The 15,133-nt window shown below is 34.6% G+C and overlaps 2 protein-coding genes across 2 annotated transcripts; both read left to right on the forward strand.

Annotated features, from left to right (window-relative positions):
* The first annotated feature begins 6,674 nt into the window (after nucleotides 1–6,674).
* On the forward strand, nucleotides 6,675–8,567 carry LOC123665260 (zinc finger protein 225-like). The gene has a single exon (XM_045599586.1). It carries the CDS (start codon nucleotides 6,811–6,813, stop codon nucleotides 7,852–7,854), a length of 1,044 nt encoding a protein of 347 aa, XP_045455542.1. The 5' UTR covers nucleotides 6,675–6,810; the 3' UTR covers nucleotides 7,855–8,567.
* Nucleotides 8,568–11,267: 2,700 nt separating this feature from the next.
* LOC123664958 (zinc finger protein 813-like) lies at nucleotides 11,268–12,293 on the forward strand. The gene has a single exon (XM_045599324.1). The coding sequence runs from the start codon at nucleotides 11,268–11,270 to the stop codon at nucleotides 12,291–12,293; it is 1,026 nt and encodes a 341-aa protein (XP_045455280.1).
* Nucleotides 12,294–15,133: the final 2,840 nt, after the last annotated feature.

Genomic DNA, 15,133 nt, shown 5'->3' on the forward strand with positions numbered 1-15,133 from the left:
CGGTTACTCTTTTGAAAATAATATGTAAACTGTGTTTTAATACAAAATTAGTAATATCTTGCATGAAATACAGCGTCACTAAGTCCACACATCTATATCAACTATATAATCCTGCACCGAATAATATGCTTTGTCTATTAATTTTTTTATTTTTATATAAAAAACTGAATTTATGTTGAGACAATTCCAAAATTGTTTGTGAGATTATATTATACATGCGAATACCATAACTTAGAAAGGGGACGTTTACTTTGCGCAGGCGAAAATTTTGAGTTACAAGTCTACTCTACTCTATTATATTCTGTTTTACTCTGTTCTATTCTATTCTATGCTATTAGACCAGAACAAAACAGAACAGAAAAGAATAGAACAGAATATAATAGAATAGAAAAGTATAGAACAGAATAGTATATAATAGAATTGAAGAGAACGTAATAGAACATAATAAATCGGAACGAAATGGAACGGAACGGATAAAGATTTTTAGATAGAGGAAAATATACAAAGAAGTTAGGTACATCGTTATCATCCCCAGGTGGCGGATAGGGGAACGCCACTCACCTGCGAGTGATAGAGGTCTTGCGGACGGACCCCCGCGGACCAAAACCAGCAGAGGGATGGGGCGAGTGGGTTCGCTCGTGTAGCGCGAAAGCGCGGTGTGCCGGGTTGGCTCCTTGGAGCTTTTCTCGGTTGTTGGTGCAGTCTGGTGGACCTGTGGGATGGTTGAAGGGTCGTACTGGGCTCCTTGGAGCTTTTCTCGGTTGTTGGTGCAGTCCGGCGGATCTGTGGGGTGGTTGACGGGTCGTACTGGGCTCCTTGGAGCTTTGCTCGGTTGCTCGGTGTGATCCAGCGTTGCAGGTCAGGCTTGCCTGGCTTGGAGATAGGACACTCCTGGACCCTGTGTCCCCAATCTGCAGACAGTCCCGTTGAGCGTCTTTGAAGTGGGGTGGCCGGCTGGGGGTCGCGGGACCTTCGGCCAGCTTGAGACCCCACACGTTGGGAGGGCTGGTCTTGACGGTGCCGCCACTCTAGGTGCTGGGGCCCGGATGTCCTCATTCAAGCCAAGCGCCGGGGCGAGGTGGTTCATGCTAGTGTAACCCCTATCTCACCACTCTTAGGTGGAGGTCTGCTCACACGTGGTCGTTTTAGCCAGTAAGAGTCTGATATAACCTCTCCGGTGCCTCCATGCTGGTAGGTATCCATGAAGATTTTCCCCACGTTAAAAAAAACGTGCATCTTTATTACCAATATTATATATGTAGTGTTCTTCCGTTCTGCTTAATCTTTAACTAATATTCACACTATGCCTTAATTGGGGCTATTGGCGGCATTTACGATCTTGGAGCTCAAGTATCCCAACGGGATGTTTTTCATAAGGTAGACATAATAAAAATTAAGTCGCAATATATTTTATTGAAAAGCTGTGCTAGTGACTTTGTCCGCGTGGCATTTAATAAAAAAGTGACTGTTGAGTTCGCAAAGTTATAATGTAAATAAATTTCTTAAATAAAAGTACCTTTAATTACTTCTTAGTACATCAGCTATCTATCAGTGAAAGTCCCATCAAAATCGGTCCAGCCGTTTCAGAAATTAGCTGGAACAAACAGATAGACAGACAAAAATTATAAAATACGCTATTTTGGTACATGTACCGTGAATAGGTACTCCATCCATATCCTTAAACATTTAGTAAAAGCGGTTATTTTAATATTACAAACAGACAATCCAATTTTATTTATATGTAAAGATAATTTTAAAATTTATAAAATGACAATTCGAAAGTGCTTTAGAATTGCCTTTTTTGCGTGCCTACTTGATTAAAGAAATTTTGTGATTTTGATTTAAATATATAATAGGCCCACGGGAAGTTTTAGCCTAGGCCCCTGAAGGAAATGATTATTTTAAAAAGCTTATTATAAAGCTTCTAGAAACGGTTGAAGCGAAAGCGAAACAACCTTAGATTATACACTTATATACTGGTATAGATACCTGTATATTCAATGTACTCTGTGGGTATAGATACGCCACTCAGAAATTAACATTGATGTATCACGACCTCTCCCACCAACAGATGGCGTGCACATACAATTTTATTTTTATAATAATACTACAGATGGCACTGTTTATTTCTTTTTTACCAGAGTGATTATTATTCAAATAATATACTGTATGTACTTTACAATTTTTCCACTTAGTTATTAATATAAACAGTTTGTATTAATAAATTGGTGGAAATAGTGTGAAAAGTATTTTATATCTATTTATCATTAATTTTCTTCAAAAAGTAACAAGTATGTACATTAAGAATATTTAATATTTTTTTGTGTTACGTATTAAAATTTTGATTTCAAATTAATTATATTTTACCTAATATTAACAGAAAATACAGGGTTTAAAAATAAAACACCAGTACCATATAGAATTTATAAAACTGTTGTTTATTTTCGTCTTTTATTATAATAATCGGATGCTTATTTTTTAACATGGTCATTCCTATCAAAATTTGAAAATTTTCCATTTAATAATCGATTTAATCCCAGGCACCAACTGTATACAATCACCTTAATACAAAGATTGCAAATAAAATCAACCAAATCAACTCTATGTCTCTCACAAGTTATTATGCTTACTTAAGTTCAATGTAGGGACAGTATTCCTCGTCAATCGTCTGCTTGATGATTTGAAGTACTCCTCGAAATGTTTTTGAATCGAGCATATACGAATGGAATTGTAAATATAATTGTTTCCTTTTTCTTGAATTGTATTGTCAAGTACAGATTTCTATTGGTTAAACTTCTCTGTATGAGGATATTCCCATTTAAGAGAGCGATGTAAAGGTCCTGAAAATTTTTAATATTCTTAAAATATTGCTTTATACATAAAAGTGATACTAAAGACACATAATAATGAATTCTAAATGCAATGAAAGGAATAAAAAGAGTTAATTATTACGTCTATTTTATTAAGGGTGTGATTTAAACAGTTTGCAAGGTATTTGTATCTTTGTTAGCAAAAAAATATTATTGGTTAGCTAGTAGTTGTGCAGCAACATATAGTCAGCAAATATTTCTAAATCAGTTTGCAATTTTTATTGTCTCTGAACAGTATATAGTATATTTTTTTTGTACAGACGAATATATGTAAAAGCAGCAATGAGTGACTCATGTTAATTAAAATTTTGGTAAGCACTTAAGAGACTAAGCAAAAATTTTATTTTGTGCTGGTAATATAAGCCTTAAAGATAATAATGCCTACTGAAATAGTAGGCCAAAAAATGCCTTATTGTGAAATTAACATAGACCAAAAAAAAAAGTCGAAAGAAAAGGATCCCTATTTAGTAATATTGGGAGAGTGTCATATATATAGCTTTATTTTTATAATCATTCCACCCATTTTTAACAAACACTGTTGATTTTGAAAAAAAAAACGCAATCTATTTTTATTGCTAACCAAAATTTAAATATGAATGCCAATCAATCCTGCTGACCAAATAATTATTTTGCAGTATGAATGTTTATTTTGCAGATACATATAATGGCTATTTTGTACAATATAGGTAGATTTTTTTATCGGAGGTTAAATTTTTGTTATTTCTGACTCTACCTTAATTCTGGTGCTGCGGTAAGTGTACTCATGCTCCGTACTGTGACTATCACGCGTTATTTTCGAACAAATTTACTTAAAAACGATCTTTACTGCAAGATCAAAACACGATACGAACTGACCTTTAAAGACTGACAAATAGACACTTTTAAACAAAATAACGCGTCAGACATAGTATTCTAATAAAATAAGTAACATTGCGTGCTAGAATATAGGTTTAGAAATTCGAAAAATACCCAAAACGGAGGAGGAGGAAGAGGAAGAGGAAGAGGAAGAGGAAGAGGAAGAGGAGGAGGAGGAAGAGGAGGAGGAGGAAGAAGAAGAGGAAGAGGAGGAGGAAGAAGAAGAAGCGGAAGAGGAAGAGGAGGAAGCGGAGGAGGAAGAAGAGGAAGAGGAAGAGGAGGAAGAAGAGGAAGAGGAAGAAGAAAAAGCGGAAGAGGAAGAAGAAGAAGCGGAAGAAGAAGCGGAAGAGGAAGAAGAAGCGGAAGAAGAAGAAGAAGAAGCGGAAGAAGAAGAAGAAGCGGAAGAAGAAGAAGCGGAAGAAGAAGAAGCGGAAGAAGAAGAAGCGGAAGAAGAAGAAGAAGAAGAAGCGGAAGAAGAAGAAGCGGAAGAAGAGGAAGAAGAAGAAGCGGAAGAAGAAGAAGCGGAAGAAGCGGAAGAAGAAGAAGCGGAAGAAGCGGAGGAAGAAGAAGCGGAGGAAGTGGAAGAAGAAGAAGATACACCAACAACTTGCTATTCGATACGTTCCGCCTCGTTGAATTACCATTGGGAATCTACAACACCGTCTTTCAGGCGGAATGTATGGGAATCATAATGGCTGCAACAGCGATCACTTCTAGAGAGGTACAGGGTTTTCCAATCCGTATTCTTTCCGATAGCGGATCGGTCCTGCAAGCCCTACAGAGCAACATTATGATATCGGGGCTAATATACGAGTGCCATCGAGCTCTGACGAAGATAAGTGAAATAAACACCATTATCCTTCAATGGATAAAGGGCCACAGTGGATCGCGAGGCAACGACGCGGCTGACCGACTAGCGAGGAATGGATCGGAGATGAGGGTCCACGGACCCGAACCCATTCTGCCTCTGCCTTTCGGATGGCTGCGCAGCCAGCTGCGACACAACACCAAGGTAATGCACCAAGAATATTGAACAAACCTAACCACCTGCAGGCAGACCAAGGAAGTTCTTCCGACGATCTACCCAGGATTGTCCCGCAAACTTCGCGGCTATGGGAGAGCCCAGCTCCGACTACTGGTTGGGGCTTTTGCCGGACATGCCTTGCTTAACAAACACTTACTCAACTTAGGTGTTACAGACAGCCCCCTATGCAGAGCGTGCATGGAGGCAGAAGAAACGGCCTCACACATCCTGCTGGAATGCGGTAGTGTGGCGAATTACAGGGCGCTACACCTCGGGACACCGAGGTCGCTCCGGGAGGTCGTCGGCAACACAAGGGGTCTGCTAGGCTTCCTCAAGGAGCTAAGATGGCATGAATGAGGCCCCCAGCCTACCACGCAAAATAGGCGCACTGAGACGTCGAGTTGCGGAGAATAGCCCGTGGAAAATCAATCAATCAATCAATTGTATACATCAAAATATATAGGAGTTTGAAAATATTGATAAATGAATTTTTTTCAACGACTTTATTGATTTTTAATTAAATAGTTTAGGGTGAGCAATTTAAAAGGACAACGTAGTTGAATTGAGCTATTGAAAATCTATCGATTAATATTGTTTTGTTTGCAAATATTATTATTTTATTTGTTCAAACTATTTATATTTATTTAAAAATTAAGGAAAGTGGATCTGTTCCAAACTATACTTGAGCAATTAAAAATGCAACTTGAGCAGTTTTTTAACACTTTGAGCAATTTAAAATATTGTATACATCAAAAGATAAAGGAGTTTGAAATTATTGATAAATGAATATTTTTTAATGACTTTTTTTATTTTTTATTAAATGATTTAAGGTGACCAATTTAAAAGGACAACGTAGTTGAATTGAGCTATTGACAATCTATCGATTAGTATTTTTTTTATTACAAGTATCATTATTTTGCAGGTTGGGGTGGGGTAGGTCAGAAAAACGAGGAGTAATTCAAAATTCAAATATGGCCGACTAACGAACGATGGCTGGTGGCTGGTCATCTGTGTCGCAGGACCGATGGCCGTTGGAGTAGACGGGTCCTAGAGTGGAGACCGCGTCTTGGCAAACGCAGTGTGGGACGTCCTCCGGCCCGTTGGACCGACGATCTACGTAAGATTGCCGGTGTAGGCTGGATGAGGATTGCGGAAGACCGGGATGTGTGGCGCGAACTTGGGGAGGCCTATGTCCAGCAGTGGACTGCGATAGGCTGAAGTGATGATGAACGAACGATGGGCCTCAATAATATTGCCACGGCGAAAAATATTGCAGATAAATTAAAATATATTTATATTTTATAATATATCTTTTTATACCTATGAATCATACAAAACATGTTTGAATGATTGATGATTATTTAAATTAATATTTGCAAAAATTCTCGACTCTTACTGCTGCTACTGCCATCTATTTTCGACACATTAATATATCACATCGAACTCACCCTCCTCGTCCAAGAGATGGCGTTAGTTTATATGACTATTTCTGAATTACTATAATGTAGGCGTTTCACACCCCTGGAAACAACAATCAAAATACTCACAGAAATGTTGCCAGCTTTGGAGAATTTCCCCTAAACTCAGGAATATTTTGCAAATAGCGGGAAAGTTTAAGGGAATAAATTTTCTTATAGTATTAGTAATTTTTCAGAACGTCATATAATTTAATATAAAAAAAAACGTAAAAATAATAAATTCTCAATTATCAATTTTTAAAAGAACATGTTCAATGAACATACTAAAGCAAAATATATAAAATAATTTATTAGCTATTTTAAACCCTTTGAAAAATAAAAACTAATATATAAAATGTCTTCTTTTTAAATAATTTCAATTTTAGGTTCAGGGAGTTTTGTTTTTAATTAAGGGACTTTTGTTAAAAGATATAGGGAATATTTTTTTAAAGAGTTGGTAGCACTGCCTCAAATTTAACTTAACGTCACTCATAGCTGTCAAAATATTAATGTTATTGTTTATTAAAATACGTTTATAATATAAAAAATTGCAAATTATTTTTCTGTTTTGTAATATTGGATATTTCTCTTTAAGACAGATAAAATGGTGACTTCCTACTATATAATGAAAATGGCAAAGAAGAACGATCTCATTAATGTTGATGAATACTTTAATAATTTGTACAATGCTCCTATTTCGGAAAGGACAATAAAACGCAGTTCTACATGCAGGGTGTGTCTTAAAGACGGTGCAGTGTCTATTTTCGGTGACGAGAACAAAGATGATATAAAAGAAGCTTTAAAGATCTTTACAGACATAGAATTACACGTAGACGATGCGTTTCCGAAACATTTATGTAGAATTTGTTATAAATTTATAAAAAGTGCTATTATTTTAAGAAAAATTGCGAGAAAAACCAACAATATATTGAAACAGAAACTTGTTACAGTCGATGTTTTAGAAGATGATTGGGGCGACCCATCAACTGATAACAACTCAGAACAAAAATCATTACATCAAGAAATACAGAATAATTTAATTAATAAACTCTGTGAAAAAGAAATAAGCGAGAAAGAGAGTAAAAATTCCAAAGTTCAATGTCAGATATGTAAAAAAAGGATAAAAAAATCATATTTCAAAATCCATATGACTATGCACGATCCTGATCATCATAAATTTATCTGTGATATATGCGGTAAAACATTTAGATTAAGAGTGGGGTATTACAATCACAGACTCAGACATAGAAGTGACTATCCATTTAAATGTCAACTTTGCCCATATAAAGGGAGATATTCTGAGCGTCTCAAAAGTCATATGCGCACCCATTCTGGTGAACACAGATATATGTGTACAGAATGCCCCTCTAGATTTCTCTTTAAAGGAAACTTGAACTCTCATATCTTATTAAAACATAAAGAGCCACAATTTAAATGTGAAACTTGTCAAAAAGCATTTCATACTAAAATAAAGCTTCTAAGGCATCATGAGGTAGATCATTTAGGAATCAAAAGCCATGTTTGCAATATATGTGGCCGAGCATTTGGTTATAGAAATGCTATGATGAAACATCAAAGACGAGTACATAAAAGAGAGAAACTAAGGTTTTCATACAGTGTTTCCAATAAAGTTAATAATGCTAGTTAGATTTCTAATACAATATTCAAATTTGTATATATATTTGAAAAAATAAAAAAATATTGAATTTCTGATGATCAAAGAAAACACAGTAATTAATTTGTTTTTAATGAAGGAAACTGACGACGCGTAGTCACAACAGTCACAGCAATGGTTTGTGGCTGTTGCTCTGGTGGTTGTAGGTCCAAGCCCCGCACATGACAAACATTTATTTTGGCCACACAGATGTTTGCCATGGTCTGGGTATTTGTGCAGTCCTTATGGGCCTCCCCACAGTGCCTCTGAGAGCGTAAAGCCGTCAGTCCCGATTGATATCACATACACCTGCGAGCGATTGTTACTCATAGTAGGGAATATATCTGCTAACTCGCATTAGAACAGCATGGTTAATTAAGCTCTGATCCTTCTCCTACATGGGGAAAGAGGCCTGTGCCCAGTAGTGGGATATTACAGGTTGAAGTGCGAAGGAAACTGAACCATGAAGAATTTAATAGTATGAGAGAACTTTCAAATCTAAGTTAATTAATGAATTTTTCATTTTAATGAAAAGTGTGGTTTTTATTTTCACTTTTATTTTTAATCAATATATGGTACTATTTTAATTTTATGGAAATAATTTTGTCTAATTTAAGCTTCTTTTAGTTAATTTATTTTGATCAAATTCAACTTGTTTTATTTTATTTACACACTTGATTTTTTGGTATAAATAACTTCAAGGAAAAGATCGGCTTATTATTGATATTCTTAGGCTGTTTCTTCATATTAATTTGATTGATTGATTGATTTAAGAGCCATTTCACAAAAATCGGTAACAATCCGCGAAATTGTAATATTTTGACGTCGTTAATCTCAGTGTTGGATGCAATAATGTAATTTATATTCTTATAATATAATAGAGCAACATTTGTTGTAGTCGATAGTCAGATCAGAATTTTGATTTATATTATGTGTATAAAATTATTAACCTTTTCTGATGAAAAGGCCTCCTCCCTGGGTAAACGGTCGCAATGTATACTTTGGAAGTCCTACTTTTCAATAACCTCTACGTTGAAACCATTTTAAAAAAATATCATAATATGTGGAATATAATTTTGTTGCACACTATCATAGATTTTTATTCCATTTGTATCTCTATTAAACGAAAAAAAAAAAAAATTAAAGTTACGAATATTTTCCAAATAAGTATAATTTTAAAAGCGATATTTTTCTTAGAAAACTAAGAAATTTTAACGAACTATCTTCATCAAAGTAAACTTACATCATTAATCAATACAAAAAAAAATAATTAAAAGATGTAATCATTTTTAATACATTTTATATTAAATAATAAAAAGATAGTATATATTACCAGGTATCAAGCCCAGTAAATCAGTCACGCGCTAGCGCTCTTAGAGGTGAGGTCTACGCCAAATTCTGCGCAGCCATCTCTTTCGCTCACACGCGCGTAGCGCCTGTTGTTATAGCGGATAAACCGCATTTGATACTTTCATAATAAAATATAAATAAAATAAACATATTACGAAAATGACTGTAAAATAATATAATGATAATTTCTGTAAACAAATGTATAATTTAATTTTCTTTTCTCACATTATCAATACAAATAGGCATTTCAATCTGTTTGTCTTGTTATTTGTTAATTAATATGTTTGTCGGTGTCGATGTCATAAAATGCTATTTTATTCATATCGTAAATATTAGATTCATTCGTAAACTGAAAAACTAAATCAATTTAAAAACATTTGTTTCATAAAATTGATTTTTTATTTTTATTTTAAATTTATTGACTGTTGTTATATAACATACTTGAAATTTTTAACAAATTAATTATGAAAAAAACATTTTATACCATAGTTATTAATTTTTATTATACATTAGAAAATAATGAAGATGGTCTTTTGGTTGTCACACTATACTTACTAGCACAAAGATCGCGCGGCTCGTACGACGCACGCACGCGCGACGTACGCGCGATGCAACCAAATTTACCTAACTTGCAGAGCGTAAAATTGTGAAATGGCTCTTAATGACAACCTTTGTTGGAATTCGGACAACTCTTGGTGTTGGTAGTAGTGCAAGTAGTTGCTTAGAACACCTGTTGTTGCTGGTTTGAATCCTGCTCGGGACTGAACTTGTACAAGTATTAATTTCAGCTCTAGGTGTATGTCCTTGGCAGTCTATCGTCCCTCGGAGAGCTAGTAAAGCTGTCGGTGCCGGTAGTTGTCATAGACCCCTGATATGATATACGCTAACCCCCAGTGAAACAAGTGTGTTGGATTAAGCTTCAACCCTTCTCCTATATGAAGACAGATGCTTTGCTCAGCAGTGACCGTTGAAAATGTTGCGACTTTTATAATGCATGCAGTCAGTCTGTAACATCCCACTGCTGGGCCAAGGCCTCTTTCTCCATAGGAGAAGGATTGGAGCTTAATCCACCACGCTGCTCCATTGCGACTTAGCAGATATGTTCCCTACTGCTATACTATATTCCCTACTACGATACTATGAATAACGATCTCTATCAGGTATTTATGATAATAACCTGGACCGACGGCTTAACGTGCTCTCCGAGGTACTGTGGGGAGACCCACAAGGACAGACATTCAAACCAAAAAGGAATATTTGTGCAAATACAAATATTCATCCCGACCGGGAATCGAACCCGAAAACTGTCGTTGTTTTAGGCGACTACCACACACACCACAACGGTTGTTTTTTTTATTATATAAATAATAAATAAACGTTTTACACTCAACGGCTTTGAAATGAACTCACAAAATATTAATGAAACACTTGTTTAATGTGTAACACACACTATATCGCAGTCCACTGCTGGACATAGGCCTCCCCAAGTTCGCGCCAGACATCCCGGTCTTCCGCAATCCTCATCCAGCCTACACCGGCAATCTTACATAGATCGTCAGTCCAACGGGCCGAAGGACGTCCCATACTGCGTTTGCCAAGACACGGTCTCCACTCTAGGACCCGTCTACTCCAACGGCCATCGGTCCTGCGACACAGATGACCAGCCCACTGCCACTTCAACTTGCTAATTCTATGGACTATGTCGGTTACTTTTGTTCTCTCGCGGATAGTCAATGTGTAACACTACTCAATTATTGTATGCATTCAAAAGGTAAAATAATTGACCATTTCGATATTTTTTAATTTACAGTGATCGGTTTAGGCAGTATGATCAATGCCTAAGTCTACTTAAGTATAATTGAATGTGAAGAAAAAAGTAGGCTATGACACAAATATAAGTCAAACTTGAATTTTTGTACTGAGTTTCGTACATTTATTTCAGAAACAGGTATAAGTAAGTTATTTTACTCCTTGAATAATACTAACATTGTATAATTTTAGTTATTTATATTGTTAAAATAAAAAAAAAAATGGTGACTTCCTACTATATAATGAAAATGACCAAGAATAAAAATAGCATTAATGCAGACGAATATTTTAATGATTTATATAATGCGCCAATTTCAAAAGGAATAATAACACAAAATTGTAATGATAAGTGCAGAGTGTGTCTTAAGGAAGGTGTAGTGTTTATTTACGGTGACGAAAACAAATTCGATATAATGGAAGCCTTAGGAATTTTCGCGAACATTGAAGTACAAGAAGATGATTTATTTCCAAAATACTTATGTACAATTTGTTATAATTTTATAAAAAGTGCTATTATGTTCAGAAAAATTGCGATAAAAACGAACGATAAATTAAAACAACAAACAGTAAACAAGTATAGATTAAAAGTTGACTGCAATGACCTATCTAAAATTATAAAATCAGAGCCCAATTTATCAGATGAAGAAAAACAAAACGATATTATAAATAAACTATGCCAACAGGAGAAAGAGGAAAAGGAGAGAAGAAATATAAAAATTCAGTGTCAGAAATGTAACAAAACTATTAAGAAATCCTATTATAAAATACATATGACGATGCATGATCCTGACCATCAAAAGTACATTTGTGACATATGTGGTAAGAAATTTAGATTAAAAGTAGGCTATTACAGTCACCGACTCAGACACAGGAGTGACTATCCGTATAAGTGTCAACTTTGTCCGTATAAATGTAGGTATTCAGAAGGTTTTAGAAGCCACATGAAAACACATTCTGGCGAACGTAGATTCATGTGCTCAGAATGTCCTGCTCGATTTCTCTTTAAGAGCAACTTGAACACTCATGTTCTGTTAAAACATAGAGAGCCACAGTTTAAATGTGAAAAATGCCAAAAAGCTTTTCATACTGATTTAAAACTACAAAGTCATAATGAGGTAGACCACTTGGGCATTAAAAGACATACTTGCAATATATGTGGACAGGCGTTTGGTTACAGAGATGCTATGGTGAAACATCAAAGGAGGGTACATAAAAGGGAAAAATTAAAATTTTATTATAAACCTCCACATAAAGATAAAAACAGTGTCAATTAACTCCTATAAAACATATTCAAATCACTTTCATAGCAACTAAATTTTTTTTGAAAACTAACTGCATTCCAAATCAAAGATAATAATAATAATGGTCATAGTATTAAAATAATATATTACAATAATAATTGAGATAGGATCCATATGTAACAACAATCAGGTATTATTGACTCAATTTAAAATCTTATTATTTTTTCCACCCTACTATGATGGAATTGTAAGAATTAGGTACTATTCTAACTGGTTTGGTTTGAAGGTTTGTTGTGGTGGTCTCTTGTAAAAGGCTGAAGAAATTTGGAAAGTAAGCATGATAGGATGTATTTTTTCTAAACTGATTGCTTCTATCTACTGCATATTAAGAAACAAAACTCTAGATTTGGTTATTATGATGGTAAGAGTTTAGAAACTTGTTATAATATTTGAAATTCACAAGAAATTATGAATTTAAGAAACAAACTTGTTACAAGATTATGTGAAAAAGAAATATAATTTTACTTCAAACAAATGTTTTTATTAACATTATTTATGGACTACCTAAAATATCTAATCACAAATTCCAAATATTTCTCAATGTATACAAATAAGCTGTGTGGCTACGGCATTAAAGAATATAGCCACCACCAGTAGGATGACACAGTTCCACTAGGTACCACCTTGGAACTTAAAAAATTGACCGATGGTGGGATAACCATCCAACTGCTGGCTTCGAAATAGACAGGCCGTAGACGGGCAGCAGCGTCTTCGGTGCGACAAAGCAAACCCTGCGGTCACCAACCTGCCTGCCCAGCGTCGTTACTATGGGCAACACACACGAGTTCACGTCATTTTTGGCGTGAACTTGTGGACGCGTATGTCCAGCAGTGGACTGCAATAGGCTGAAACGATGATGTGTAAAAAATTAAAATAAAAACAAAAACATTAAATTTCAAACAGAATTATGAACTTTTTATGTTTCATGCAATTCATATTCTATTTCCTATTTATCGTATGTTCTTCTACTACGGTTTTGCTTGCGAAAGTATACAATTATACATTTAAAGGCCTCCAATCCAATTCCATCTTAGAGGCTAACTGTCAAAAATGTATCATTTCATATGCTAGTAGCAACATATTATTTAAATTATAGTTATTGCGAGACGGATTAAACAAAACTCCCACTAGGCCACAGAGTATAGTAATACTTACCACTAGGCACTCAGTACAGTCAATTGGTGTAACTTTGACAGATTATTACTGTATTTTTTTTAGCTTTGACAATGTTAAATATGAGACAAGTGTTAATTTAATTTGTGCTCTCAGGTTGGTTTTCATACTCTCAAGTTATTTAAAACGTCTATATAATCATTTATCAAAAACTGGCAAATTTGTCAAAGTTACTTGTCAATCAAAGCTACCCCGAGAACTTATTTCACGTTATGCTCATATCGCATAGGATTAGGCATGTGTTTTCACTTCGGAATCATTAAATTAATAATTGAGATAGCTTATACGTTAAAAGTTTTTTGACGGAAATTATAAACTTTTTAAATACTATGTAATTATAATTAATTCTTAAGTTAAAATTAAATATCTCATGGCAGCAAAAACCCAGGTAGTAGCTATTGGTAGCCTTGCATAAATGGCATTTTTGACACTGACATTCCACGAAAATTATTTTCGTAATTTCTGTCATCAGTGACAACCGTCAATATCATAGATTAGTACCTATTGTATAATATGGTGTGCAGTCATTATCAGTAACGAAGTGGTAATCACAGAGCACAATACTAAGTGGTAATGGCATCGTCTTATTTTAAATTAAAAATTTTAAGAAGAGTAAGGAGTACTTTAAAAAATAAAGAAAGGGGTAAAGAAAAAAATTATAACTCTGAAACGGATTTAAAAAATTGTAACAAAACTAAGTGCAGAATTTGCTTACTTGATGGTTCTATATCAATATTTGACGAGAGTGTCGAGAGTTCAATAGAAATAAAAGAATCCATTAAAATGTTCGGAGGTATAGAGGTTTATAAAGATGACGGCTTCCCTGAATATTTATGTAATAAATGCTATACTTTTCTTCAGAACGCGATGTTATTTCGAAGGAAGGCACAAGAAACTAATTTAATCCTTAAAAAACAATGCATATTGAAAGTTGAATCATCGACATGTTCTAACGATGATGAGAGTGATAGAACTGAAAATATCACTGAAACATTTGAAAAGTATTGTAATAAGAATAAAAGTACTGAAATTATAAATAATAAGTGTGAAATATGTAATATAATTTTTTTATCTCAGAATGAATTAGTCATTCACAAAAATTCAAAACAACATAAAAGTGTCCGCATTCAATGTCCTATCTGTAAACATTTGTTAACCTCACAATTGTATAAAAAACATTTAGCACGACATGAGTCCTCTTCTCATCATATTTGTGAAGTTTGTGGGAAGATGTACCGCAAAGATAATTTAGTAAGACACCGCCAGTTACATACTATTGAACTGCCTTATCAATGTAAAATTTGTCCCTATAGAGGACGGTTTCGAGAGTCTCTAAAAATGCACATGTGCAGTCATACAGGTCAGAAGCCTTTTTCATGTGATAAATGTTGTCTACAATTTTTGACTAGAAGTAATTTAACGAGGCATCTTTTAACACACAATAAACACAGACCTTTTAAATGTACTGAATGTGGCAGAGATTTCTATACAAAGAGGGATATGACCTTACATTTTAATTCTGATCATGTAGGATTAAAAAACTTTGAGTGTAAAAGTTGCGATAATAAGTATAGCACTCGAAAAGCTCTTATGAGGCATGAGCTTAGAATTCACAAAAGAGAAAAAATGACAAAGGGTCG

This window comes from Melitaea cinxia, chromosome 23 (genome assembly GCF_905220565.1).
Source record: "Melitaea cinxia chromosome 23, ilMelCinx1.1, whole genome shotgun sequence".
Lineage (NCBI taxonomy): Eukaryota > Metazoa > Arthropoda > Insecta > Lepidoptera > Nymphalidae > Melitaea > Melitaea cinxia.